Here is a 27487-nt window from a genome sequence, read left to right on the forward strand (position 1 = left end):
TATCATCTGAAATAAAACGTTTTATTGTAATTAAGCTTTGGAGAAATTTGTGCAGAACCTTGAGAACTAGCTTGAAACCAGAAAGGGGTTAAATTAATTAGCTTAACCCAGAAGCAGACCTGCTGTCACCGGACCCAGTTTAACTCTGGTTTAATGTCAAAATATCACTTTTGTGTACTATACCTGAATGTTTTTAAAAACTAGTTTAATCAGAGAATCGACATCTATTTTTTTAAAAAAAAAAAAAACTGATTTTACATCCTGGAAGTCCAACTTCTGAATAAAACAAAGATGAACTTTAAATCATTGCCAATGTTTCCTTTGTGTCCATTTTGTGGTCAGCTCTAACAAATTAGAGCTGACCACCCTGTATCATAAACATGTGTGTTTAGAGTACAATTACTGAAGCAGTATTTGTCTGGTCGGTGGAAAAGTACTTTTCAAATGTTTATATAAAACAAAACTGACATTTTTTTAAAGCTGATATTTACTGAACACATCCTTATAATTAACTTACGAGAAGTTAATAGCAATACTTACTCATCAATAAATTTATTTTAGAAGCTAGATCTCTGCTTGGCACCAAACGGCCCTAATAATGTAATGTTAAAAAGAAAACTTTTATAAAATTAAGTCAATTGCAAGTTATATCCAAGGTATTTTGTGTTTAAAGTCAACTCTTCCAATCTCCTGAAGACCTGGAGCCTTTCTGCTGCTATAATCTTTATGTATAATAACATTTTTAAATACTTCTGTGTAATGTTTTAAAGGGAAATGTCTTCTTTTGCAAATTCCAAAATGAAGTGGACATCTACAAAAAACACTAGTTTTTTTACAGTGAAAAATTAATTAAATGTACTGTCATCTTTTAAATATATACTATGCTTATCAGAAAAATACTTTTAAAAATTTTCTTAAGTTAAAACTATATATGAAAAAATATATATAACAAACAAAGGCTATTTATTTAGCTCTAAGAGGCGAGAATAAGCCGTTCGATTTCCTTTTAAAATTTCTTTGTATGATTGAGGAATTTACGGAGAGCACCTGAAGGCAGCATCCTAGCCTGTGTCCTCACCAGCCGATGGTAGCGCTGTTTCGTCCCGGGTCTGGAGAAGGAACCGCTGGGGAAAGCAGCAGTGCAGCACCGCCTGGCGGAGGTGGAGTCTAAAGGTGGGGAGGGAGAAGAAAGGGGAGAGGAGGAAAACGGTGAAAGGCACATACAACAGAAACGGGGGGAGAACGGTGGATGATTTACGCTTTAAAATTTGCATTACAGCTACTTGAAGAGTTGCGGCGAAGAGGAACAGAACAAAATGATAACGCCTTACTTCCTAGAAAATTTCTGGGTAGGTGGTGTTTATTTTTTTAATGCTGTTAACACCGGTGGTACACCTCATTATTCCCTTTCTGTCTATTCTGACCTTATTATTCAGGTCGTAGTCGTGCGGTTACTAGGTTCTGTCCGGTGCCGACAGACTAGCCGGTCCTGAATTGCACAACCAGCATTAATGTTCTTCGGTAATTATTCTGTTTTTACCCCGGGGTTTGGGCCTCTGTGAACCTATCTAACTTGAGAGGCTTAAGTATCCGCCCCTCTTTCCGGTAATTGGCTGCGTCTGTATTTCTTGGAATGTTTACGGTCAGTTCCAAGAATGCTATTGGACACGTCGGCTGCCAGTCACAGGCTCCCTGTCGTACGCGTCACTTTCTTCCGTGAAGAAGTTTCCGTAAGAGGCCAGATGTTTAGCTTAGTTAGAATACCCCGAAAAAATTTTAAAATCCAAATATTTAAGTATATTTAAAAAGTAACCAAACATGTGTTGTAGATTAAAAGATAAACCGGTGTTGTTGCGCTTCTGTTTGTATTAAAATGTGTGTGCTGTCAAAGGTCATCTCAATGCTCATTAGAAATTCACATAGTTATGTCAGAGCAGGTCGTGTTGATGATTCTTTTCATAACTTGCTTCAAATATTTACTTATTCACTGTGCCATGTTTGTATTGTTTGGCGTCTTTGAATTCCTGAATTTGCCTAGTTTTTCAGCTTTAAGTGTTATTCATCATAGCAAGTGCAAATAGCTACAATTTATTTTAACTTGTCAGTTGCGTTGTTTGTAAAAACAAAGGATTACATATTTCTCCCAAATTAGACTGTAACCGTTAAAATGCTATAGCGCAAGAAAAAAAAATCATTGCTTGGCTTTAAAGACATTATAAATTGATGTCATGAAAGGACCCTTTATTGATCTAACCCCTTTTTTATTAATTACACATAATGAGTTCGTTTTTGCTATGTATGTACATTAAAACATTATTTTACCTATTTAGTTGATTTAAGATGTATCCTCCAATTCAGTCCTCATTTAAATCACACTTCATTTTGCTGTACCAAAATAATTCCTGCTGTGTCACTAGCAGAGATGCATAACAGACATTCAGTAATATTCTGGGTAGGGTTTATAAATTATATTACGTTATCACCATATATTCTGAACGCTGCCCCCTCCAACGGCAAATAAAAAGCTGTTTTTGAAGGCAACACACGGCTAGAAGTGTAACCACAAATGAGGCAATTGGATCAAAAGTGCACCACAGCACACCGACTCAGAATAAACCAAGTATAAGGGCGGTGTTAAATATCTGCTGAATCTCTCTATTAGGTCTCAGTAAGCTGTTGTGTTTTCAGACTCTCTGGATGATGGGTTCTAGATAACACACAGTGTTTCCCCAAACGTGGATTTTACACCTGGAACAGTTGGGATGGGCCAACTCAGTTTGATAACCTTGAGTGAAAAGCTAACTGTGAGACGGAAGCAACTCGTGTTCCTACAGCTCCAAGGATAATATATGATCAGTTCAGTTATATTATCTGTAAAAATTATTCCTTTAGACTTTAGCAAAACTGATATCTGTAAACCTGCTAATAGAGTGGAATTTTTTAACTGGTTATTCTGTTCTTTTTAATGTAAAACTGGGAATTTAACCTCCTGATATTAGCTGGTAGTTAGTCAGGTTATCTGCTCCGGTAGGTAGCCAACCTGCAGTCAGCATGCGGCTCGTAACTTCTTCACTGATCTTTTTTGGTTTTTGTGACCGGAAATATTTCCAAACAACCAAACTTATCTTTAAGTGAAGAGCTTAGCTTCTGCCTTGTTTGTTTTTATTTTTTTATCGTATTGCTTCTTGTTTATTCGCCTGTAGCATAGCTCATGCTAATCTACAGTAATGTGTGGCGTCTTGGCTGGAAGCTGGTAAAATAAAGCCTTAACTTATTAGATTCCCCTAATTACATTTACCTGTGTGGTAACGGCTACAGAGAAGCCATCTCTTCAATGCCACGTGCCTTAAAAATGTAGCTATAAAGATGGCGTAATCCTGTATGATTAGTTTTATTTATTTAGTCATCTTTGCTCAAGTAGACTCCATAATTGCCTGAACGAGAAAAGAGGAGAGCAGAGACACTCCTGATTCATCAATCTGCCCTTTGTGCCCTGCAGCGGGACACAAGAGAATGCAGTGATGGCAACGATCAGCTGTGTGTTTAGTATGCAGGGCACACATACTTGGCATTAGGGGATGCATCCATTTCCCTTTTGACTTGACTACCAGTCTGCTCTCTGAGCAGACACATAAATCTGAAACGCTCTCTGACTGAAACTTTTCTAAGCAGGTGAAAACTTGGAGAAGTGTCTCCTCCCCCCCCCCAGCTGCCTCCATCTTCTGCTCCTTAACTTTGATTGGGTGTTTTTTCTAATTTGCAATCTTGCCATTCCTCTCTGATGTCAAAATAAATCTCCTTATCAGCTTAAAAAAACAAGCTCTTTGAGGAATTAGGAACTAGAAGAGTTCCTAATTCAGTGTTTTTTTCTTTGTCAGAATTGCAGCACCCGGCTGGCCGCTGGCTGCAGAATTTCCGCTCGATGGATTCACTCGCAGACTCAATCTCATTTCCCCTTTTTTTTTTTTTTTTTTTTTTGTCAGCGTTTAACCCAACTTCATTTTGTGTGACATGTGTAGCCGCTGAAAGGTCTCCCTCCGTATGTAAACTGGTGTGACGGATTTGTAGTTTCTGTCCTGAAACTATGTGCTCATGTCTGGTTTGCTTGCAGCCTGTCATGGGAAAATAAGATGGAAGTGTGATAAGCAAACAGAGCTGATTCAGCCAACAGGATGGCCTTTTCTTCCCTGGAGCCTGCATGTGTGGTCGCTTGGGTTCAAACAGGATTCACTTTGCCTTGAAGTTACATCCACTCTTGAAGTATTTTTACATGATTAAGCTTCAGTTGTTTTGTTTGGAGTGCTGGCAAAGTTGTAAACATTTTTGATTTTCTTTTGTTTCCTTTGGCTCTCGGTTCAGTTGAAGGAGTCACCAAAAACTTGTTTTGTAATAAATCGGGCAGACATGTTCTCAGTCACACTGTGTTGTGCGAAGTCAACCTGATTCTGATGGGAAGAGTTCGTAATATTCTCTTTTACTGCTTGATTATTGTTGCGAAACAAGATTATTATTATTGTTTTTAAAAATCTTAACATATTGTGACTCCTGAGCTTGCATGAGAATCTCGTATCATAACCTTTAGTGAAGACATCGCAAGTACACACTATTGCCTTATTAAATAGGACTTCACAATATTAGGAACTCATTGTGATAATGATATAGTAAATAAGCTAATAAGTAAACTGTGTTATTGTCTTTCTACTTCTGTTTCCTAGAACACATGGACACCATATAGTAGTAGTACATCCTGGAAAAAAGTTTAGGTTTTTATTTTTATCTCAAAAACAAGTATTTATTGATTCATATTCATATTTTTTTTAGCAATTATTTTATTTATTTCGGTCATTTTTAACCTTTGCATACACAAGTAAAAAAAAAACAACTAAAAAAAAAACAAAAACTTACAATTCTGAAATTAAATGGAAAAAAACCCCCTGAAATTGCCAAAACTAAGTTGTCATTTCTTTATGACTTCAGCATATACTACAACTAATGTCACCAAATATATCAGAGGCACAAAGGACTTGCGCGCATATGGCCCTTTAATAATTAGCTAACATGTACTGCAGTCCAAGCAGTTCCTCACAATATGCATATTGTGTACACAGGAATTGGAATAACAATAGATTAGGCAGCCCTTGTATTGTCACAATATTATATTATTGTTACAATAATGTAACTACTTGTTTATCTAGTGTAGCACCACAACAATCATCAAATCCTGCTGGATTGGTGACCTGAAACGAGAACACCCAGATCAGAGTTCTGACATCTGGGGCAGCAATAAAGGAAACCTCTGTTCAATGGTTCCATTCGGAGTTGAAGTCCTGCAGAGTTTGTAATAGGAAGCAATACGGAGGGTTTGCCTAAAATTGCGCTACCTTCTCCAACGTATTCCATTGTCAAGGCAAGGGTTGAATTGAGTTGCCTTTATCTACCTGAAGAACATGTGGGCGTCCAGAAAGCTGACCTTGGCCACGAAGATCTGACTGTTCAACTCCATGCTGCTGTACGGGGCTGAAACCTGGAGGACAAACAAACCCTCACATGGAATAACGCAGTCATTCCTCAACAACTGTCAGGATTTCCCCATTCGCTGCCCAACCTACTGGTAACCTCAACCTATGGGAAAGAACCTGCCGACTCTCACTAGAAGCAGAAATCAGTAAGAAAAGATGTCGTCGGGTAAGGCACTTCCCTTCGAAAACTGCCAACCGACATCAGGCAGGACCTCAGGTGGAACCACAAAGGCAGGCGAAAGAGAGAGACCATCCAACAAAACTCGTGACGATGAAACCACAAGAAAGAAGATGATCTACATCTGGAGCCAACAAGAAAGAAGAGCCCAGGACAGAAATCTCTGGAGATTTAACTTTGGCGTCCCATAACCTAGCCTGAGCGAAGGGCAAAATCAAAAAATGAAAACTCTACAAAGTCATAATGCCACACTAACAAATGAATTAGTTTTACCACATCTGTAGTCTGTCATTTCCCTTCGGTATTTCAGCATGTGGGTATGTTGGGGGGAAAAAATGATGTGGTAGTTAGCCACAGTTGTCAATCAGTATAACTTTTAATGTTGTTTCCTGTTGTGTGCAGCATATGCAGCAGCAACCAGAGAAGGAACAATCATGTCTGGCTTTCACTAAGCATTCATGTAATAGCAGCAGTCGATTTTTGCGATCAAGAGGGATGTGGATGAGCAACAAAAGGAAAGGTGGTAGATGTTTCTGATGTGCATAAGAAGTAGAAACCCATGAATTTACATTCAGAAGGTGCAACTGCAATGAAGAGAAAGTTAAACTAATTATGTTTGGCATTTTAACAACTAAAGGAAAGTGATGTGTGGATTGCTATTAAAACTTACAGTGAATTTCAGCAACTGCATATTTTAAAGCCTCAATTGATGTATATTTTTTCTACTTTCAGACCGAGTTCTGGCACCTTCCACTCAAATTGCCAGATTAGCTGCTAGGTGTGCATTCTGAGAAAGCAATGCAAAGAATTAGCTCATAGCATTTTCTTTTTCGTCCGTTTACGACGAAATGATCAGCAAAGGCTGATCATTTCCTGGAAATAAGGAAAACAAATGCAAAGGAAAAACCACGACTTTTAGAGTTATGAGTTTGACCGTATTGTGATGGGTCTGAATTCCTTAACACAAGTTTGCAGACATACTTATTTTCTGCTGCTTTCACCCAGGGCAGGGAGGACGGCATGCCATCTATGCCTCTTTTGTGTTTTTCTCCTTCTGGTTTTCTTGTTTGCCAAAGGAAAACAAGAAAACCAGGTGCTCAAAGCCTCCCAGAGGGCACTTACCCTCCTTATAATTCATTTTGCACCGGTGCGTGATAATTGCTACACTAAAGTCGTATGCCAACTTTCCATCCAACCATATACAGACGAGTTCTCCTTTTTTCAGCCTCCATACCGAATGTCTTGGAATGCTTATATAAATTGCAGAACGCCTTCGCCGACTCTCCAGTTTTAATTTGTCTTAGCCGTCCGTCTTGGGTTGTCAGGAGGGAGCAGGTAGCAGTGAGATAATAAGGCCTCTCTCCATGCCATGTCTTACATTACAGCCTGTGAGGCAATAAACACTCGATTCCCCGCTCACAGGATATTACAGCTGGTGTGGAGCACTAACAGAAGAGAAGGGGAGTGGATGCCTGTCCTCCTTCTGCCCAGCAGATGAGAGAGGATAAGTAGGCAACACAGTGGTTTTATCTCTTTTCCTACCAGGTGGTATTTGAGATTATATGGTGTCTGTTTTTCTTCCTTTTTTTTTTTTTTTTAATGCTTAGGTGGACTCCAGAATGAAAATATCATGTGCGCATACAGACCAGCATTGCAAAAGCAACATGTGGTTTTGTTTTGCAATGTAACATTCAGTTTGCAAAATGCTGTTTGTTGATATACCTTCTCCTCTCTCGGGTTGTGTTCATTGAAGTCATTCAACTGACTTAAAAGTAGAGATGCACCGATCCGATATTAATATCAGTACCGATCCCAATATGGAAAAATATAATTTTGATAGGATATCGGTGACAGTGTGCCAGATCTATAAGGGCAGATCTATTCAGTCTAATTCTATGCTTTGTACTTTATTTTACATTATTTTTTAGAACTTCTAATTGCACTTTCTGAGGCATTTGGAAGAACTTTTGTTGCAGTTTTTTTTTTTTTTACACATTTGACCAAAGTAGTCAACCTATTATTTTTACCAGTTTCAGTTTCTGTACTATTTATTTTTACATTGGCTGTTATACTCCTAAATTGAACTGACTGAACAAATTAAATTTGTGTTGTTAAAATTTTAATTCAGTACATTTATGTAAAAAAAAATGTTTTAAGCAATTCAAAACACCTTTTCTGTATCAGGTCGATATCGGCCGATATTAAACCTCAGATATCTGTATTGGTATCGGAAGTGAAAAAGTATTTTTTTGCGGTTGTTGTCTTTAATAATATGTCATATGCCTGGTTTGCGGATATGAAATATGGAAGAATGTTGGCACAAAATGTCAAAAGATGGGAACTGGGTAGGAATATAAACAAGCTGAAGGAACAAGTTCTTTTATGGAGTGCTCTGCAGGATTTGCAATTAAAAAAAGAACTTTTGACTTTTCTGAAAACTAAAACTCTGGGTGGAAATGAAAAACAAAAAAAGAAAACATGAAATACATTTTTCAGAAATCATCCTACTATTCAGAAACACGTGCCCCGGCAGGTTCTTGCCAAAGGATCCGGTTTAAGCCTTCGAGTTTGTTGTTGTGCGTTAAAACGCTGGTTTTAAATCTAAGCCAAACTGTGTTTTTCTTTCCTTCCTCTGTCAACAATCCTTTCCTTCTTTCTTTTACGTGCGTGTGAGACCCATAACTTTCAAGCCAAGACAGCTGTGCACATCCCAATGTGACGCAGGCTGACTAGCTGCAGAACTATTACCTACAGTTTTAGAAGACATAAAACCTCTGACGACACTGAGTCTCCCTAAGAGCAAACATATTGCAGGATCCTGGCCACAGACAGGATTAGAATAGACTGTGAATGAGTTTCTGTCTTTGGTGGTAATGGCTTGGCCCACGTGTTGCACATCTGTCTCAGTCGCAAAACGGAGCTGTTGCTCCAACAAACCCCGGCCGACATGTCGCACGGCGTAGCGTATCCTTTGTTTTGGAATGTGTAAAAGGTTCATTTTTCCAGGCATCGTAAGTATTTCTCATATTCAGAACAAGTTCCCAGTATGAGGTGGTTCATCATTAAGGTCTTCTTTCTGTGTAATGTTATGCCTGTTCATGCTTCTTCAGTTCTTGTTGGTTTGGGATAATCTGTTTCTTCATTATCAAGGTTACAGTTCGTGGGCATTAGGTATCATAGTCACTCGAGGTTAGCTAAAATACATGAATGCTTGGGACCAAGCTATACATGTTTATAAATGGCTATTCCATAACTTCAGACACCTTACATACCTCAGTATGCATCACTACGCACGATGGCAAGCATCTACAGACTTCCTTCTTTCTATTTTTGTAGGTACAGCCAGTAGTCGGCGTCAACTAAAATAAGCTTTGTTCTCAGGTATTTCACCAGCCCAAGCTGTATTTTCTTTCAGATATCCTCTATGAAAAAATCTGCGATAACAGGCGGATTTTCCACCAATATTTTGTAGTTACAGAAAATGGGTAAATATTGTAAAAAGTTCACTTTCACTACATACAAATGTTTTGTTTTGTTTGTTTTTTTGTGCTCTTTGAAAACTACCAACGTTTCTTTTTTTTTTTTTTTTTTTTTTTTTGCCAAAGTCATCGTATTGTTACTTTTGGTGAGGTTGCCAGAAAATGTGTCCCTTCGCTGTATAGAGCAGAGCAGTGCTGCCACTGTCAGCTGGCTGAAAGTATAAGGTTGCGTCATTTTGCTGATGCTCGCAGATGCATTCTGCTGTTTGGAAACGTTGGAAGCTGAAGGAGCGTCGCCCACAAGCAACGTGAAGGACAGTTTTGCTTACAGAGACTTCATACTTTATTTAGTTGTTGTTTATGTTGTTTTTGTTTATTTAATTTGGATATTTAAAATGTCCTCCAGCACCAGTGGAAGATATTCACTAGAATAAAAAGTTTATTGAGTTTTAAGAATGTGTTCTTGCATTATTATTATGCCATTACCATTATATTACTGGAATATGGTTCCAAAACAAACATGTTTTTGTTTATCGCAATAACTTATGGGACAATTTAGCATTCATCAAAATTTGTTATTGTGGCAGGCCTATTTTAGAATCAAAATAGCAAAGAATGAATGTTTTTTTTTTGATGACATTATTATAACTGTAAGAATCAGTCACATTTTTTTTAGCTCAAATAGAAATGATTGATCCTTCTCTGGTTTTAAATGGTTCTATAATACATAGTTTTTTTTCTGTAAATATTGTGTTTTCACTAAAGGCTATCATCGAGCGTAAACCTTCTACTGGCCCATACGTGTTGTAGATATAATGCAGTCTTACTTTCATCTTTTATATGTGCTAGTTTTTGAAATAATCTGTGTGTTTTTGGTTCGCTCAGGGTGAAGGTGTGACATCGTCAGGTCATGTATTTTAATCGGTCCCAGTTTTGTAGCTTGGAGGGGAAAAAGGCAAAAACGCCCCAAGCGGTTTCCTTTGTTTGTTTTTATTTCTCTTTTGTGTACGGCGCATTTATATCGAGCCCTACAAGAACGGACTCGTTGTGCACAGAATGGCCTTTCTTCCTGTTTCTGTTCTGCTCTGTGTGTTTTCACTGGCTGTCGTCACTTCCCTGTTTAGTCGGTCCACTGGCCAGCTCTCCATGTTCTCCTCACTGTGCTGCCTTTTACTTTGGTCTATAAAGCGTACAGCTTGTCTAAGAAACCGTGTCGCAGTCTGTCTTGTTGAGTAAGCTTAGCTGTTCGCTACATATGTGGTTATAGTTAGACTTCTAAAGTGGTTTTAATAGTTTTATTACTGCAACAGGAAGTGTGTCTCAGTGGATCTGCTTGATGGGCCAAAACACCAGACTGTTGAGCTGAAACCCACAACTGCATGCTTTTCGTTTCAACCGCTGTTTGCTCTGCAAATATACCGTAGTTCTGTTTGATATAGCACCAGGCCTTTTGACAGAAACTTTCTCTTGAACTTTCACCTTTGCCTGCGTGGAAAAGCCACTTTAATGTCGCAGGAAATCTGCTGACGGCAGATCCGGCACAGGAATTAGGAAATATCCATGGAAGCCGTCGGGGGTTGAGTGTCACTTTTGTTTTAACGTTAAGGGTCAGTGTGTTCTCTTACTACTGATCTGAAAGCAAATGCAGATGTATTATTATGGGTTTTTCTTTCTTTATGGGACACAGTGGAAATTCAGGCACTGATTTGGTGATGGATGTTCTAAGTTTAACCAAAACAAACAAAATGAGGATATTTGCTTGTTGTTGTTTTTTTATGAGAAAACACAGGGTGGCTTTTCATGAAAGTGCCCGATAAATGTTGCCCTTTAAAAGTTCAGAGCAGTTGCTAAAGCAGAATTAGATTTCATGACGATAGCTATTCTGCACACCAGTTGAGTTTTTCCTATAAATCCATAATTAAGTCACAGTAGTATTTATTTCACAAAAAAAAATGTTTTCACTTTATTGCCATTTGTTTTGTTTTTTCTCCTGACCGTATCAGACGTGCTGGCCTCATCACGCTGATAGAAGAGACTAATATAAATCTGATTATTTGATGGCATAATTATTGTTCAATGGAGGGATCTTCTTCACTGACACATTTGTAGATTTAATAACTTGCAGGCTTGAAAACTATAAATTCATCACACTTATAATGTACAGGTTAATTACGATACATTAGAATATCATCGAAACTGTCATTTATTTGAGGAATTGAAAAAGTGAAACCCAAATATAGACTCATTTGCATAGAGAATTATATTTTTCAACTAGTTATTTGTCTTGTTTGTGGCTTCTAGCCAATGGAAAACCAAAATGTACCTTTTTTCGAAAAGTAGTTTGTTGTTTTCTATTGGATCAAAAGAAAAACATTTTTAGTGTAGAAGTGCTGATTGGTGTAATGGACAAATTGTGCCTTGCAAAGTCATGGAGTATCGTGCCGACTTAGCAGTTTTCCAACAGACACTCACCGACGCTCTCCTTAAAGAGGAGAAGCCACAAAAGATCATTGATAGCTTTTTTTTCCCCTTTTTTTTAAGCTGAATTCAAACTTTCAATTGAAAATTTAACGGAAGGAAAAAATGTGATAGAAACAGGTGCATTGAAGAGTTTGTTGAACATTTACAAGGCGTAGACTGCAGCATTAAGAGTCAGCGCAGACATGCATGTCTAAACAGCGTTGTCTGCATGCAGAAGCTGTATGGAAAATAGGTTGTGGTGCAATAATTTGGATGTTTGTTTTTTTTTTTTAGATAACTTTGTGATGAAAAAAAAAGTAATTGCACAAACCTATATAAAATATTGCTCATTTAACAGGTGGCTCAATATTTATTGACCTGATAGGACGGCGGGTAACTGTGTGGGTTCAGGGAAACCACTGTCCACAAACATCTAAAATCCAAGAACATTTTATGCCGCTTCTAAAAATGCTTATAACTGACTCCGATATGCATTAATGCGCATAGTGGAAACAGTCTTGGCACAAATGTAGAAGCTAACATCTGCAGGCTTTGTTATCTGCGCTCTTGATGGTGCAGCCAATCAGAGCCAAGAAAAATGATGGCGCTTCTGGATTGGCTGCATTGCAAATGGCAGCCAATAGCATGTCAAGTAGAATTACAATGATGTATTTTAGCTTCCCAACTTGCTTTTTCTTCAGAATATTTTAGATATGAAAAAATAAAATAAAATCGGCAAGTAGGTGATTTTTAAACAAATAATTTTGGATTTATGTTGTGTTATGTATGGTCCACTTTTTATTTATTTTATTTTACCTATCTTGCATTCAGAGATAATTTCTCAGGCACTATTAACATAGTTAACAAACAATAGAGACATAAAAAAACACTTGGAAAAAATGAGAGAAAGTAAACTAAAAATAATTGGAAATAGAAAAATAAGCATGAACACATAATGATGCATAGTAAACGGATGAATACAAGTAAAACACATCTATTGATAAAACGTAAAATAAGGGCAAAGTGCAGTGCAATGCAGTCAGATGGCAAATAAGCTGCAAAATTCAACTAATATCCAGTCTGCATTAAAAAAAAGCTTCTCATTTAAGCACCAAACATTTTTTTTAAATCTATAATTCATAGGCCCCTCACTCTTTAAAGCAGTGGTGCAACGGGACACCGTTGCCCAGTGAACGGATACGACAAACAGACTCTCACATCTCAGGTGGCCTTAGACCAATACGCTGCTGTCTGTCTTAGCTTAAAAGTCTCAAACATGGCTAAGGTGAGCATGATCGACCAGAAGGTTCTGCAGTCGCAGCTGGAGTCGATCCAGACAGTGAGGAAGCTGATGGTAGAAAACCTGTTCATGGTAATGTCTGATCTGTGAACTGGTTTGGAACTGTTTGTTCCACTTTATTATTATTATTATATATATATTTTTTTTCATTTTCACAGCTTGATTTATCTATTTGTGTGTGTGTGTGTGTGTTTGAAATGCAGGGAGAAAAGAACAATGGCTTTGATGTGCTGTACCACAACATGAAGCACGGGCAGATTTCCTCCAAGGAGCTGACGGACTTCATCAGAGAAAGGTGAGTCTGAGGAGGCGGCGATGCGAGTGCGCCGACACCAGCGGGCCGTTCTGCGCGCACCATGTCTGTCTTGTTTATGCGGGTTTAAATCTGGGACAGCCTTACCAGCATTTCCTGTCCTTCGTGTTGCTCCTCTAACAGCAGTCAGTTCTCGGCTGAAAGCGTTAATCGTTTCGTTAAGTTTGCACATCTGCACGCGGTGTGGATTTGATGCAGACTTCGCCGCCGTGGGAGCCCACCTCCGACCTGGCACCGGCAGTCTCTGCATTCCCACAACAGCGTAATGACAGGTTGTCTTTAAAACCCGGATTCTCTCTGCCGTGTGAAAGGTGTGCGCTCAGAAAGTGTCACATGACACCAGGTCTACCGCTGGAATCCGACAGGAAATTCTTCCGTCTGTCGGTTGCAGACGAGTGAGTCATCCCGACTCTTTATTGGACCCTGGGGAATGTCATTTGCCTCACCGAGATGACTGAGCAAGTATTGACACGAAATGACAGGATTCCTGTTAGGGCTGCAAGTTCTGGTTACTTGTTGATTAATATATTGATTAATGCGATGATTAATGGGATAAAAAAAAATTGGCACATTCTGCGGATTAGTCATTTCAGCCTTTTTTTTAATAGAATATTATAAATACATTAAGAGATGCAAATAATTCGATCTCTTCTAGGGATGCACCAATTCACTTTTTTCACTTCTGATACCGATATGAATATCTGAGCTTTAGTACAGATACAGAAAAACAGTGCTGAATGGACTTTAAATGTTTCTTTTTTTTTTTAAAATACAGACATAAATTTACAGAATTACAAATGTATTTGATAATTCTGCACTGGTCCAGCACACTTAGATACGCCAGTAACTTCGCAAAACTTAGTCAAACATGTAAAAACTTTGATTCGTTCAATCAGTGCAATTAGGAGAAATAAACGAAAATGACAACAGCAAACTGCAGCAAACTTTCATTCAAGAAAGTACAATTAGGAATTTATAAATATAATGTAAAAGAAACAACAAAGCAGAGCACAAAGCATAGAGTTAGACTTAATAGATCTCCCCTTAAGGATCGGTCACATTGTAACTGATCTACAATCTAGAATTTGTTTCAAGAGTTGGACCGATACAGATCATTTGTAGCAAAGGACGCATCTGCATTCTGCAGTGTTTAGTTTTTATGAATGAAACGATAAAACTAAATGAAAACAGGGTTTGCAAATTCCACTTTAGCTACTTCATTTAGTGTCTTATTCTTCCAATCTGTGAGCAAATACAAGAAATTGATTTTTTTTTTTTTTAATAGCTGCTCTGAGTTTACTCACAGTGCCAAGAAAAGGAGCTTCAAGCCACACTCTTCAATCCAGATTGGTTTTTTTGTCTCTGGAGTTTTGGTACTTGTACTGTTTTAGAATTTCACGGTGAGTATTTTGTACTAGAGTGTCAAGGATGCCATAAAAACTGCATGTAAAATAAATAAATAATACATAAAAAAAATCTAGAACTGTAAGCCTGGAAAAGTTTGAAATTGTTCTGTTTTTTTCTTACGTTACATTTGTAGAAAGTTCGTACAGAATTTAGCCTTCTTTCAATCACATTGTGGACTTGCTTGTCAGTCAGTAGCTTAGGTCATCTTTACACCTTCAAAACGGCACTACTGCTCCCTCTAGTGGTGATAAAGGTCAGCGCACCACACCAGTACCCCCAGCATCTTTCGGTCTTTTATTGCGATTCCTCGTACGCTGAAGAACTGAAAAGATCGAACTGAACTGGTCATTTATTGGAGGCCTTCATTCACATCTGTTCTAGTCTTGGAGATGAAAGGACTGCTTTCTATAGTGAGGCGACTTCGTCATGATTTACCAGGAGCCTCCAGTTGAATAAGAGAGACGATTTGTTATTCAAATCCTATTGCAGTATTTACATGTTGGCTTTTTTAATGACCTTTAGATGTTTGTTAAATAAGGTGACTTCAAGGTTCCTCCATATTTACTGGTTTCCTTAGTAAAAATGTGTAAGAAGCCATAAAATGAATCTTCTACCATCAGTGTGTGTAATATTCATACAGCAATGGACTATTTGGAGTCCAGTAATTGTTGGCTAATATAGTCCAGGTGTTATGAACCTGAATTTTAAATAGACATCACAATATTTACTAGAAATGGGCGATTTGGCTTGAAAAATCAAGTCTAGATTGGATTTCCAATTTTAATGTTTTTTTTGTTGTTGTTTTTTTTAAATATACTTACAAATGACAGAAAATGTAAAATAAATAAATCCTCTCTTCAATTAATTGTATGGCCGGGTACGAGGCCTGGTTTAATTACAAGAGTATAGTTTTATCAGAAGAATGTGTTAAAATTACTAGGAAAAAGTCATTTTAATGAGAAAAAGGCTTGAATTATTAATGTTTTGTTATTGTTTGTGTTGGGACTGTTCAAACAATTCTGATTCAATTCTCCTAATTTTATGACTTTATTCTGGTAATATCCAGACTTTATTCTCACAGTGTTTGAATTGTGTAACATTATTACTGCATTATTGCAAAAAAAATAAATAAAATAAAAAACAAAACAAATCTTAACCTGACCCTTATATTTTGTCGTAGAGTTGACCTGAATTCAAAGTCCAGGTAAACAGAAGCTGTAAAACGACAGTTGTCAAACAAGATGGCGGCCTGGTGCGTACTGACATCACTCTGAACTATGGAAATACAAGGAATGCATTGGTGGAAAAAGAAAAAGAAATAAAAAAAAAAACAGATTTTCCAAAAAGGAAATCTTCAAAAACCAAAAATTTGACTAATCTTTAAAATGTATAAATCCCCCAGCTGCCCTAATATTATCGCCATGCTGCCTTCTGGCATCAAGTCAGTTTTGAGTAATTCGTGTAGAATATTTTAAAATACATTAGACAAGTTTGCACTTTATCCTTCATCCTTTTTTTGTTATTTTTTTTTATAAATAGTCTGTTAGTTTTGTTCTAATCCCATTCCAACGCGTCGAGACGTGTGTCCGTAACGTGACGACACACAGCACTGTATCTCTCTGTCTCGCTGCATCTTCTGCAAAGGCTTTTGTCGTTGCTTGAATGCTGCGTACTTGCCGAGTGAGTTCACGCTCGGTTCACCCGTTTCCCCCTGAACGACCTTGACTGCCGAGACAAGATGGCTGGACGAGATGTATAATTCAGACTTTTTCTGCGATGCTGCAGCGGTTTATATATTTTTTTCCCCTCTCTCTTCCTGTCGCATTGTTGTAAAGGAAGTAAAAGGAGCTGTGTGAGGGGCGGGGCAAAATAAAGAATAAATAAATTAACTAAATGAATGCATCTAAAAAGTAAAAGGAAGAATACTTTTTTTTTTAAACAGCAAAATTGAATTTATGTGCTTGAAAATATAATTTGTTCAAACATTCATTTGCAAAAATGCAAATGAATGTCAATTAAATTATGAAACGTATAGCAAAATTCTCTCTTTTTGTAAATGAATTGAAAAATGTTATTTGTCAATGTCAAGTTTACTTAAATAGCACTTTAAAAACAGGTTTAAAACGGCACCAAAGTGCTGCACAAAAACAATAAAATAAGTTGAAAAGAAAAAAAAAATACAAAAATATATATATATTTACGTATAATGCTAAAATAATAAGAGTGATAAGTAAACAAAACAAAACTAAAAAAACATCACAACTGTATTGATTTTTATTGTGCCATTTATGTATTTTATTTTTAATTATGTCAGTTTTGGTCCTTTTGTTGAGTCACAAAGTAAAATAAATTAGAGGTACTGCATGTAGATTTATATTCATCTTCAACAAAAAGTTTAGAGACAATATTTGTACTCAGTCAAAACCTGAACTTTAGTCACATTTCAGTTAAATTAATTAATTGTTAACCGTACTTACTCATGTAATGGATAACAATATATAATACTCTGTATTTTAGTCATTATATCACGTCTCTTCTCTCTGCAGGAGTGTCATTGAAGAGGCCTACGCCAGGTCCATGACCAAACTCGCCAAGTCAGCTGGTAACTTCTCTCAGCTGGGGTGAGTTTATGCGTTCCCTTAAAATAATAATAAAAAACAAAAAACATTAATAACAAGAATCTTTCTCAATCGGTTCGACAGGACCTTTGCACCAATGTGGGATATCTTCAAAAGCTCAACGGAGAAACTGGCCACCTGTCACATGGAGCTAGTGAAGAAGCTGCAAGACCTTATAAAAGAAGTGCAGAGATATGTGGAAGAACAGGCCAAAGCTCATAAGAAGGTAAAGACACATAAGATTTGAGTTAATTGTTTCCTTTTTATGATGGCATCGTGCGGTTTTCATGTGCTACGGTAGATATAAAGTTTTGAATTAAGTCATTTTAGCTGCAGAAAATCCTTTTCACTATGAGGAACGGCTTAATTTTGTTTCTATGGTTACCTATTTATCCCTAAAGCGCTCATTTAGGTTTCTGTTTTGTAGCCCCTATCTTCAAGAAGGACCTAAACTTGCAGTTTGTCTAAATGTGTGTATTTAAACAAACCCTCCCCTTGGCAGAAAACGTTCTGTTCTTATATTTCAGCACTATTTTGTCTTCGTTCTATTCTGGAAGACGTAAACTAGAGCGCTTCCTTGATTAAAACGGGGCGATTTTGTGGCACCTTGATGTTTTTATTCACATGGATTTCTCTTGCTCCTGTCATTTTCTGCTCCAACTTGAGGTTTTTAAAGCTTTTGTGTGGAAACACACTGCAGCCCCCTGCCGGAGAATCCGGTGACGCCTTCTTCCTCCAAACGCTTGTGTAGTTTTATGGCTTTTTATTTTGCACCGCCATTCTGCGTATAAAGTAAAACCGTTCAGATACAAAGTTGTATACGTTTCACAGCGAGTCTGTAGGTTTAATTACTTCCTCCTCTGCCTGGCTAAGGGTCTGCTTCACATGTGTGAGAATTAACAGAGGAGCTGGGAGAGGATTTTACAGGATTCCTACTTCCTAATCTGGAACTCGATTATCCATGGCAACATCCATTCATCTGTCCGTCTCCTTTTTTTTTTTTTTAGCTATTTATGCTTTAAAATTGGTCCTGTCAGTCGATTAAAAAATGTAATCCGATTAATCACTATGCTTAACTTTGTAAGCTTGAAATATAAATATGCAGGCATTTGTGCAAGGCCTACAACCAATTGAAATGCAGGCAATTATTTATTTTATTTTATTTTTATTTATTTTTAGCAGAAAGCAGATGTAGTCTCTCAGTACAAAACTGCAACTAAGGTAAGCTTACTCCATTAGACATGCATACTAGTAGTAACAAATTTGTTCTGGGGACAATTGACAGATAAGATGCATTTAATTTTTTAGATCCTGGGTGACCCACTCCCTTCTAATGCCGCCCTGGGCAAATGCCCATATGTCCCATAGCAAAAAACCGTCACTGTATGCACTTTTGCTAAAAAAAAATTATTGTCTTAAACCAAACATGTCTGAAGATTCTCAGTTTTCCAAGTTTTCATATTCAGGATAGACTTTTAGGTCAAAATAGTAGTTTGATTAATCTGCGTTATGTAACGCTAACAAGTTAAAATGTTCAGATTAATTGTGTGCGTTAACACTGACCTGCCCAGTTTGAATTAACCTAAAAGTCTCAGCTGTAACTCTGAAAGTCTGGAATTTCCACATGTGAATTGCGCAGTAACTCTGATTTGGGGTGAAGTCATTTTCCTGCAGAGGAACGGCCGTTTAGGGCAAGTGTTTCCTTTTAATTGACATAAATAAGGACCAGAGCAATCTGTGACTCTTGCAAACGTCGTTTGTCTTGTTGAGCGACCTAACGAGCACGCGCGGCCTTTCAGACAAAAGAAGAAGTGGCGCCAACCCTGGAGGCCGTCCAGAGCATCCAGTCCATCTCTCAGTCTCTTCAGAAGTCCAAGGAGAACTACAATGCCAAAACCGTGGAGCAGGAGCGGCTCCGCAAAGAGGGGGCCACCCAGCGAGACGTGGACAAGGTGGGAGGTCACCCTTTTTTTGCACATACACATACGCACATGTCCCCGGTACGCTAATGTAGCATGATGAAGTGTGTCCTGGTTTACGGAAACACAAAACCTGAGCGAATCCTTTCCTCAGATGTTGAACTCGATCTCTGGTTTCACTCCGATACGTTTAACCTGATCCGGAAAGCAAACCAGCGTAAGTCATCGATCTGTTTGTTTTCACTTTCCAGGCTGGAGTGAAAGCCAAAAAAGCCATAGAGACCTACAAGTCATATGTGGAGAAGTACGCTTCAGCCAAGTCCGACTTTGAACAGAAGATGGCAGAAACGTCACAGGTTTTTATGAATCTTAGCTGGTTTCTCTCTCCCCCGGCCCCTCTCTGTGTGCATGTACTCTAAAGACAAATGTGTTCTCAAACTCTGCTTTTCGTCCATCTTTGTGGCATGCAAACGCTTTGTTGCGTAATCTGTTAGTCCGGCGCTCGTCTGTTCCATGTTTCGGGTCCTGTATCGTCTCCAGATTGTGTTTTTTCCTCTGTAACCGGATCGTTGTGCAAAGACCCTGATTGGATCCATCCGAGCGGCTGATTAGATAAACTCCAAATTAAAATCAGCTCAGCAGAATTGGGCCTCCATATCCTGGTGGACTGCAGCGGCACTGCCACTAGAGCTGGTTCGAGTTAGCCCCGCCGTTCTTCTCCCCTCGCTGTTGCGGAGGAAGCGGCGTTGCGGCTCGCGCTTCCGCTGGATCGCCGTCTACGGCTCGTCTCCCACGCTTCACATGTGGAGACATAATTATAAACACTGTGAACACATGTGCGTCTGACATCACTGGGCCTCCTGCGTGTGTGTTCTGCTTGTCTGCGTGTTCTTGCTGGCAGACACACAGCAAGAACACACGGTGAGTAAGATTGCAAGTACAGCAAAAGTATTTATACCCCTTTGAACCTTTTTCCCCCCACTTTGTTCATGTTACAACCACCAATTTCTGTATATTTTGTATGTGATAGAGCAGTCATTTTAGTAATCGATTAATCGATATTCAGATGATTAATCGATTAATTAGATAAGAAAATTGCACAAATTTTCATTTAGCCACTTAAGACTTTTATACAATATTAGAAATACATTAAAATATACAAATAAACAAATAATAAAAATTATTTGATAAGTAAGAAAAATAAACATTTTATTACCTAAAATGCAATACCATATCGTTCCTTTAGTAAACTTGAACTGGTTTGAAGATAAATCTACACCACTTACAGACAAAAGGATTTTTTTTATTTTAAATGCAAAATGTATATAGTTCTTGTACAGTTTTGGGTTAATTGCTGCTCTAAATATGTTGTTTTATTCACCAAACTGCTTTTTTTTAAACTCTGTATTCAAATTCAAATTCAGAAAAACTTTATTGATCGCGAAGGGAAATTAAAAATTGATGTAACTCATTAATTTAAAGTCAGAGTATGTTCCTTTCTGCAATTAATCAGTTATTAATTGTTTAACAATTATTTCAATAATCGATTAATCACAATTAATCAAATTAATTGTTTCAGTCCTAGTGACAGAATAAAAAAAATTCTATCCATCTCTTCAATTGATCATATTGGACAAGGATTATGTCACCACCTCCGTCTATTTCTAATCATAAGGGCAGGCAGAGGCTTAAAGAGAGGCGGCAAAAGCAAATGAGGTGGATAAGCAGCGCTTGCCAACGACAGATGGTGTTGTCCAAGGTGTGTTGCTGTGCAACATCATCTCTGCTGTCCAAATATTGAGCTGTTATCATGTCGTAGTTATGCGCAACAGCCTTCAGTCAGAAGGCTGCGAGACTGACTGCTACTGGAGCTCCTTCCTGCTCACAGCATCACCATCCATAACGACTCTCTGGAGATAATTAGATGATATGAGTTGGGACAGCATTTAATTTCCCCTCTGAGATAAATAAAGCCTTTTTGAAATGAGTTTGAATTGACTTGAATAATTTTGCTCAGAAAAGGACATAAAGTTTTGAAAACAGCTTCTAAAAAATCTTTGTGTTCAGCCTTCTGTGCTCTAATCTGTGGCAGCACTGACTGACCTTGAAACTACTTTTCAAAGAACGGTCAAAGGTTTTAGTCTTTAAATGTGCAAAGAGACTCGTATTCCATGGATCTCTGAGCCTACAACTGAAGTCGGCTTTACGATAATACCCTGATTTGTTTCAGTCCGTAACTACAGATTACGTTGAGGATAAACATCACATGTCACATGACGAAATGTAAAAAAAATCTCAGGGTGTATGAATACTTCTGCGTGGCGCTGTGGCTGCACACCCTCGTACTTCACATGGGAGGCTCTGTATCTGGGTTCTTTTTGTGATTATTAAGAGCTAATCTCCCCACTAATGCCTGGATTTTTCTCTTCATGACTGCTTGAGCTCAGGCGTCTCAGTTTACGTCCAGAACCCAGATCTGAACAAGAGCGTTCGAGCCCTGTGATCTCTGCGCGAGCACTGCAGTAAAAAAAAAAAAAAAAAAAAAAAAAAAAAAAAAAAAAAAAAAACACGCCAGAAATTCATCCTCGCCAGCGCCTGACATGATCACAATCGACATCTCGTGAAAGGACTTATGTTGTGCGCGCGCCTCGGACCACCCAGACACTCACACATATGAGGTCACAGCGCGAAGATTTCCCTTCGAGTCAAAGTCACGCTCTTGTTTCTTTTGCTTTCCCATCCTCTCGATGGCGTGACGTCAGGTTGTTTGGCACGCGGTCACTTTGTTGTCGCCTGACGATAGATATCGTCTGCGTCTGTTTCAGAGATTCCAGGACATCGAGGAAAACCACATTCTCCACATGAAGGAGATCATCCGCTCGTACTTGCAGTCTGTGGAGGAAACGCACGTTCAGATCGGAGAGGTGAGTGTGTGTCTCTGACGTCGCCAGTGTGTTGATCCGGAGCGCTGCTCGCCGAGCGATCCTCCGTCATCTGTCACCTGGTTCAGTAATTGAGCTGAAAACCAGGAAATTATCCATTTGATCAAGGCTGATCAAGTCTTCACTTTCTGACTGTTAAAGTCTTGTAGGTTCAGCTGGAAAGGTTTTCAAACATCACTCACAGAGCGCCATTAATCAGTATTTAATGCTTTCTAGGTTGTTTCTTTTTATTATTTATTCAGCAATTTGACTTAATGGTCAAGATTTACTGCATTCTGCTGGCATGTTTTTATTAGTTTCCAGCGGCTCTATTTTTATGGCCTGTAGAGGGCGATGTCGCACCATCAAATAAAATCCCTCACCGCCTCACACCTGGCCTGTCGATGTCTAAAGATGTAATCGACTCTGAACTCTGAACATATATTTTCACCACAACACAGGAAGAAACACAAAAAACAAAAAAAGAAGAAAGAGTACCACCTTTTTAAAGATTTTTTTAAATTATCTTATTAGGTTATTGAGATTTGCTTTCTGTAATGAAAGTATGCCTTTTTTTAAGTTGTTTTTTATTTAGACAAATTCACTTTTTTTGCTGTGTTGTTTCTGTGAAGCTCTGATGCAGCATCTTTTGATTTTGGTCTGAAAACTATAAAAGTTTCTACGTTTTTTTCTGATTTCTGTCCAAGAAATTCTAATGAAATTGCATATTTTCTTCTGACTTGACTAATTAAAACCCTTCCAGTGATTATTTTTTTCACGTGTGTGTCTGGATATCTAATCCTAAATTGTTCTGTATATTTTAACTGGACAATTTCCAGAAAACCCAACTAAAACAACAGATGACCACCTCGATACTTTAATGTGTTTATTCTTTTTACCTCTTACCAAAAAAATGTGCCTGCTCTTACATTTTGCATGTTTTTCAAATAAAACTTTTAAGTGTCAATCTTATTGGGTGAAGGATGTCTCCTACAGGAACAGTTTGCATCGTTGTGGTGAAATCATCGAGTTTGTGGGAGTGAAAAAAAGAAAGATCAGTTTTGGAAACATGTTTGATGTCGACTTTTTCTTTTTTAATTGACTCTTATTCATCTCATTTATATCTTTGAGTGTATCTTAGGGATGTCACATTTAAAATCTCTTTTATCTTTAACGTAGAAATGAAATTTTAACATTGGAAATAGACATTTACCTTGTCTTCATGATGCTGCTGTACATTTTGGGGAAAAGTTTTCCCATAAAAATCATCATAAACACAGAAGAAGCTCATTTTGGCTCACGATCCTGCAGCAGGTAGAACTTTTAGCATCAGTGTGGAGAAGTTTTAAATTCCTCGTCAGGAAAATTACTTCAGTTCTCTTCAGGTTTCAGGCTTGAGATTTGTTCCTGCTATTTTAAACCTCCAACGCAGTCGAGGCCTTTGCCTCCACTGGACTCTTTTCTTGTTCAGCAATTGCAGATTGGCTCCTTTGTTTTGCATCATGGACATCACAAATACTCCAATCTGGGCCAGAGCAGATTGGCCCTGATGATCACTCCTCCACCTCCATGCTTCAAAGTTGATAATGAAGAGTTTGTGCAGACATGCTTTGCTTGGTTTCACCAATTATGAAGCTTTTTGATGGTCAAACAGCTCTTAGTGTCATCTGTTAAAAGAGCTTTGCTTTACAAGGTTTGTGGCCTATTTGGAGAGATTTTTAGTAGCGTAGGCTGTGTTTTTGAGAAATTAGACATTTTCCTATGCAAACCAAAACAATGGATACTTGTTTTGGTTAGCATTTTCTAAACACATCTTGTATCATTTGACATGCTGTTGTAGACCTGAAGTGTTTTAGATGTTAGTTTATATATTTTTTTTACCATTCCTCTGAACCAGGGGTCTGCAACCTGCAACTCTGGAGCCTCAAGAGGCTCTTTAAACCTTACACTTAATAACTTTGGCTAAAACTGATAAAGAATCAACTAATATATATATAATTAAAAAATAAATTATATATATATATAATTTTTTTTTCATGGAATAAATATATTGAATATCAACAGCATGCAATGCAATAAAATACCTGCAATGTTTCTGTAGATCTAACTTTGCAGGTTGGAAACATTGCATCATTTTCCACACCCAATATAATAAAAAAATCATTCTTTTCTTTCTTATTTTCTTAAAATAAAAGTAAAATTGTGGTTCTTTTAATAATTGCAACAAATTTGCAACAGTAGATATTCATCAACAATTATGCGTTTTCTCCTTTCAAAACATTTGCGGCTGTGAAAGAGCCGAAGGACAGAAAGGGCTCTTTGGACTGTAAAGCTTGCAGGTTTCTGCTCTGAACTCTCCACAACGTCGCTTTATGCTAAACCTGCTGAGACGTTCGCTGCTCTGCTGTGAACACCAGCAACGGTGCTAGAAGATATTAGTTTTTTTTCCCCCTCTTTCAAAGTGTTTTTGATCTAGTTTCTTGTTCAAATATAAGTACACTTAAAATAAGGCAGAACTAACTTACAAGTAACTTTTTAGCAAGATACAGGAGCTTATTTTAAGTTTTTTAAAAATCCCTTAAAATTGGTTAAAAAAAAAAGGTACTTGTTCCACTTATAACATGGGAAAAAGATCTTGTTATAAGTGAAATAATTTGCCAGTGGAACTAGTACTTAAACCAATTTTGAAGAATTGTTTGCTTAAAGAAGAAGCTCTTATATCTTGCTAAAAAAAAAAAAAAAAAAAGCTACTCAAAAGTTAGTTTTGTCTTTATTTCAAGTGTACTAAGATATTTGCAATGGAAACTGGACCAAAAATACTTCATAAAATTTTATTTTTGCTGTTAACTGACCATAAAATGCTCACTTTTCCAAGGATTTTGCTGATGTTTGTCCCACCTATCAGCAGCGTCTGGCTGCTATTTTGCTTTTCAACCAACAAAAACAGAACCGGTAGTGGCAGCATCATGCAGTTGCTTTTTCCTTTCAATTCCGAGTTTTTAAACCATGTAGCCGTTTCTAGTGTGACATAAAAAGCTCCTGGCTCGGTCTAACTTTAGTGGGGAAAAGGAGACCGACTCCCCACTAAAAGGGAAACGGCTCAGTCTGTTGTTTTTGCTTGTTTACTCAAATATCCTCCATTAGTCGGCTTTAACGCTAAGCTACTTTGCGTTGCTAAGCTGTCATCGACAAGTGATTGCCGTTGTTTAACCTAGCCAAAGCAACCATGGCATCTTATCAGCTATCTTTAAAGAGGCTGCAGAGAGCATCGGCTCTGAGCGACCAGTGACAGACAGATGAGTGAGAAGAAAGAGAAAGAACTGCATCTTTTTAAAAGTGGTGAGAAGCGCGCTGCGTAGAGAGGCAGCGAGAGTGTTAAGCCGGCTCGCTGCGTGGAGAGGCAGGTGCGTCTGTCACTGTGCGTGCTGAGTTTGTTTTTGTAAGTGAGCGTTTGTGTGTGAGCGAGGGCGCCTTCGGGGCAGACGCATGTTTTGTAGCATGTGGGCAAAAGTCTCAGTGGAGAGACGAGGACCCTTTTTTTCTTTGTTTGTTTGTGTTGACATATGAGCGCGTGTGTGTGTGTGTGTGTGTGTGTCTATATGAGATGAGCAGGGCAAGACACCTTGATGACATTAGCGACCACCATCACGCCAGCAGCACCTGACGGATTGCGTGTGCGCTTCCTCGCCACGGCAACCTTCTTACCACCAACACCCTCCCCCTCATCCTCTGCTGCTAGGCAGGGCATAGATGGCTAATGCACTCTACCTCACCACTGGGGGCCCAGAAGGGTAGGGGGAGGCTGGGGCAGGCACATATATATAGACACACACACACACATACACACGTGTGTGAATCCGTCTTGCTTTGATGGTGGAGTCACTCGCTGTAGCACTCGGGAGTATCACGCACATCTAAATAGTTTGTGGAGATGCAACAGTCAGCCCCTCGTCTTTATCTTCATGCCTATGCGTCGCTCGCACTTCCCCCTTCACCAAACTCAAAAGGTGCACATGCAAACAAGCGCTAACCTTTGTGTGATCCTGCCCAGAGGGTAACCATGGCAGTAACAAAGACATCCTCCGACACCCTGGTCTAACTGTAAGAGTCAGTAGGGCTGCGCTTGCTAAAGAAGCGTCAGCTTAAAGTGTTGCAAATATTGAAAGTTGGAGCAGCATCAAGTGTGCGTTTGGTAAAACTGTGAGAGGATCACTAAAACTGATGAGGAACTGTTTGTTATAAACGGTTCTTCATAAGTATAGTTTATATTCAATGCATTGATCCAGTGAATGCAGTTGTAATGCAACGCAATCAATAAGAAAAGTCTCTAGATGAGTTTCATCTTTTCAGTTTCAGTTTCATAATACACATTTTTCTCTTTAGATTTGAACTTTCATTAGAGCTAAAAAAAAATCTCCGCAGGTTTTTCTGACTGCTGTTGCCAAACTCTGTTAGCATCACAGAAATATTACCAGTTTTATTGGAAAAAAAATAGGAATAATAACCCTGTTTTGTACCCTGCCTTTTCTATTTTGGCACATCCTGATTTCATTAGAGTCACGCAAACAGTTGTGCACCTACACACTTAATCCACTGTGTATTAGCATATTTAGCTAACGAGATAATAATCTGAAAAATGCTAAATTCTCACGCTGAATTAAACTGAAATGTTTAGGACAAAGGACCTCTGAGTGACCTCCTGCTGCTAGATGTTATTTAATGAAGACTCAAAACGGCATTCCCTTACTGCAGACTGAAAAGAAAATACATCTAAATCATCGGTGGTCCAACTGGAAACAAACCTCTCTGCTGAAGGGAGGCATGGTCGGTGCAACTCGCCCCGTGTCAGGCGGCTTGTTTTAGTAGCTTAAAATAAAGTGCATTAAAGTATCAACCTTCCCGACCTCTCGGATCTTCTGGTTCTAGTCGACTCTGCATCACCAGCACCAGAACCAAACATGGAGAAGCAGAGCTCAGTTTCTATCCTCCACCAATCTGGAAGAAACTTCCAGAAAACTGTGAAGATGCTGTTCCCTTAAATCGAGGCTAAAAACTTACCTGTTTATTTTGGATCTTGGTATAAAATAACTAACCTTGATTAATATATTTGATCTATATTTGCTTTATCATATTGGCAAAATATAATGTTTGTTTCTGGTTTTAAATGGTCGCTGTTCTGCAGTGGTTTCCAAACATTTTCTGGGCCCCCCCTATGGATTAAAAATAGCTGTCTGATTGAACGACGTGTGTGTGCGTACGTGCGTGCGTGTGTGGTGGAGGATTCTTAGATATTCCCTTTCTATAACTTTTTTGGGGAAAAAATTAATGTACGTAGCTGGACATAGACAAGAACATCGGTAGCCTACAGGCTAC

The 27487-nt window shown here is 38.3% G+C and overlaps 1 protein-coding gene across 14 annotated transcripts in view; it reads left to right on the forward strand.

Moving 5' to 3' along the window:
* The first annotated feature begins 1081 nt into the window (after window positions 1-1081).
* The window catches only part of fcho2 (FCH and mu domain containing endocytic adaptor 2), a 56541-nt gene continuing 30135 nt past the window's right edge, over window positions 1082-27487 (forward strand). For 13 of the 14 annotated variants that reach the window (XM_016669850.1, XM_016669853.1, XM_007548848.2 and 10 more), the window contains exons 1-7: window positions 1180-1349; window positions 13140-13231; window positions 17203-17277; window positions 17359-17500; window positions 19074-19226; window positions 19445-19549; window positions 22019-22117. In XM_016669850.1, the coding sequence (XP_016525336.1) occupies window positions 1317-1349; window positions 13140-13231; window positions 17203-17277; window positions 17359-17500; window positions 19074-19226; window positions 19445-19549; window positions 22019-22117 (699 nt within the window). In that variant the 5' untranslated portion in view covers window positions 1180-1316. The other variant, XM_016669851.1, reaches the window with a different exon arrangement.

The sequence above is a fragment of the Poecilia formosa genome, unplaced genomic scaffold (assembly GCF_000485575.1).
Source record: "Poecilia formosa unplaced genomic scaffold, Poecilia_formosa-5.1.2 Scaffold28, whole genome shotgun sequence".
In the NCBI taxonomy this organism is placed as follows: Eukaryota; Metazoa; Chordata; class Actinopteri; order Cyprinodontiformes; family Poeciliidae; genus Poecilia; species Poecilia formosa.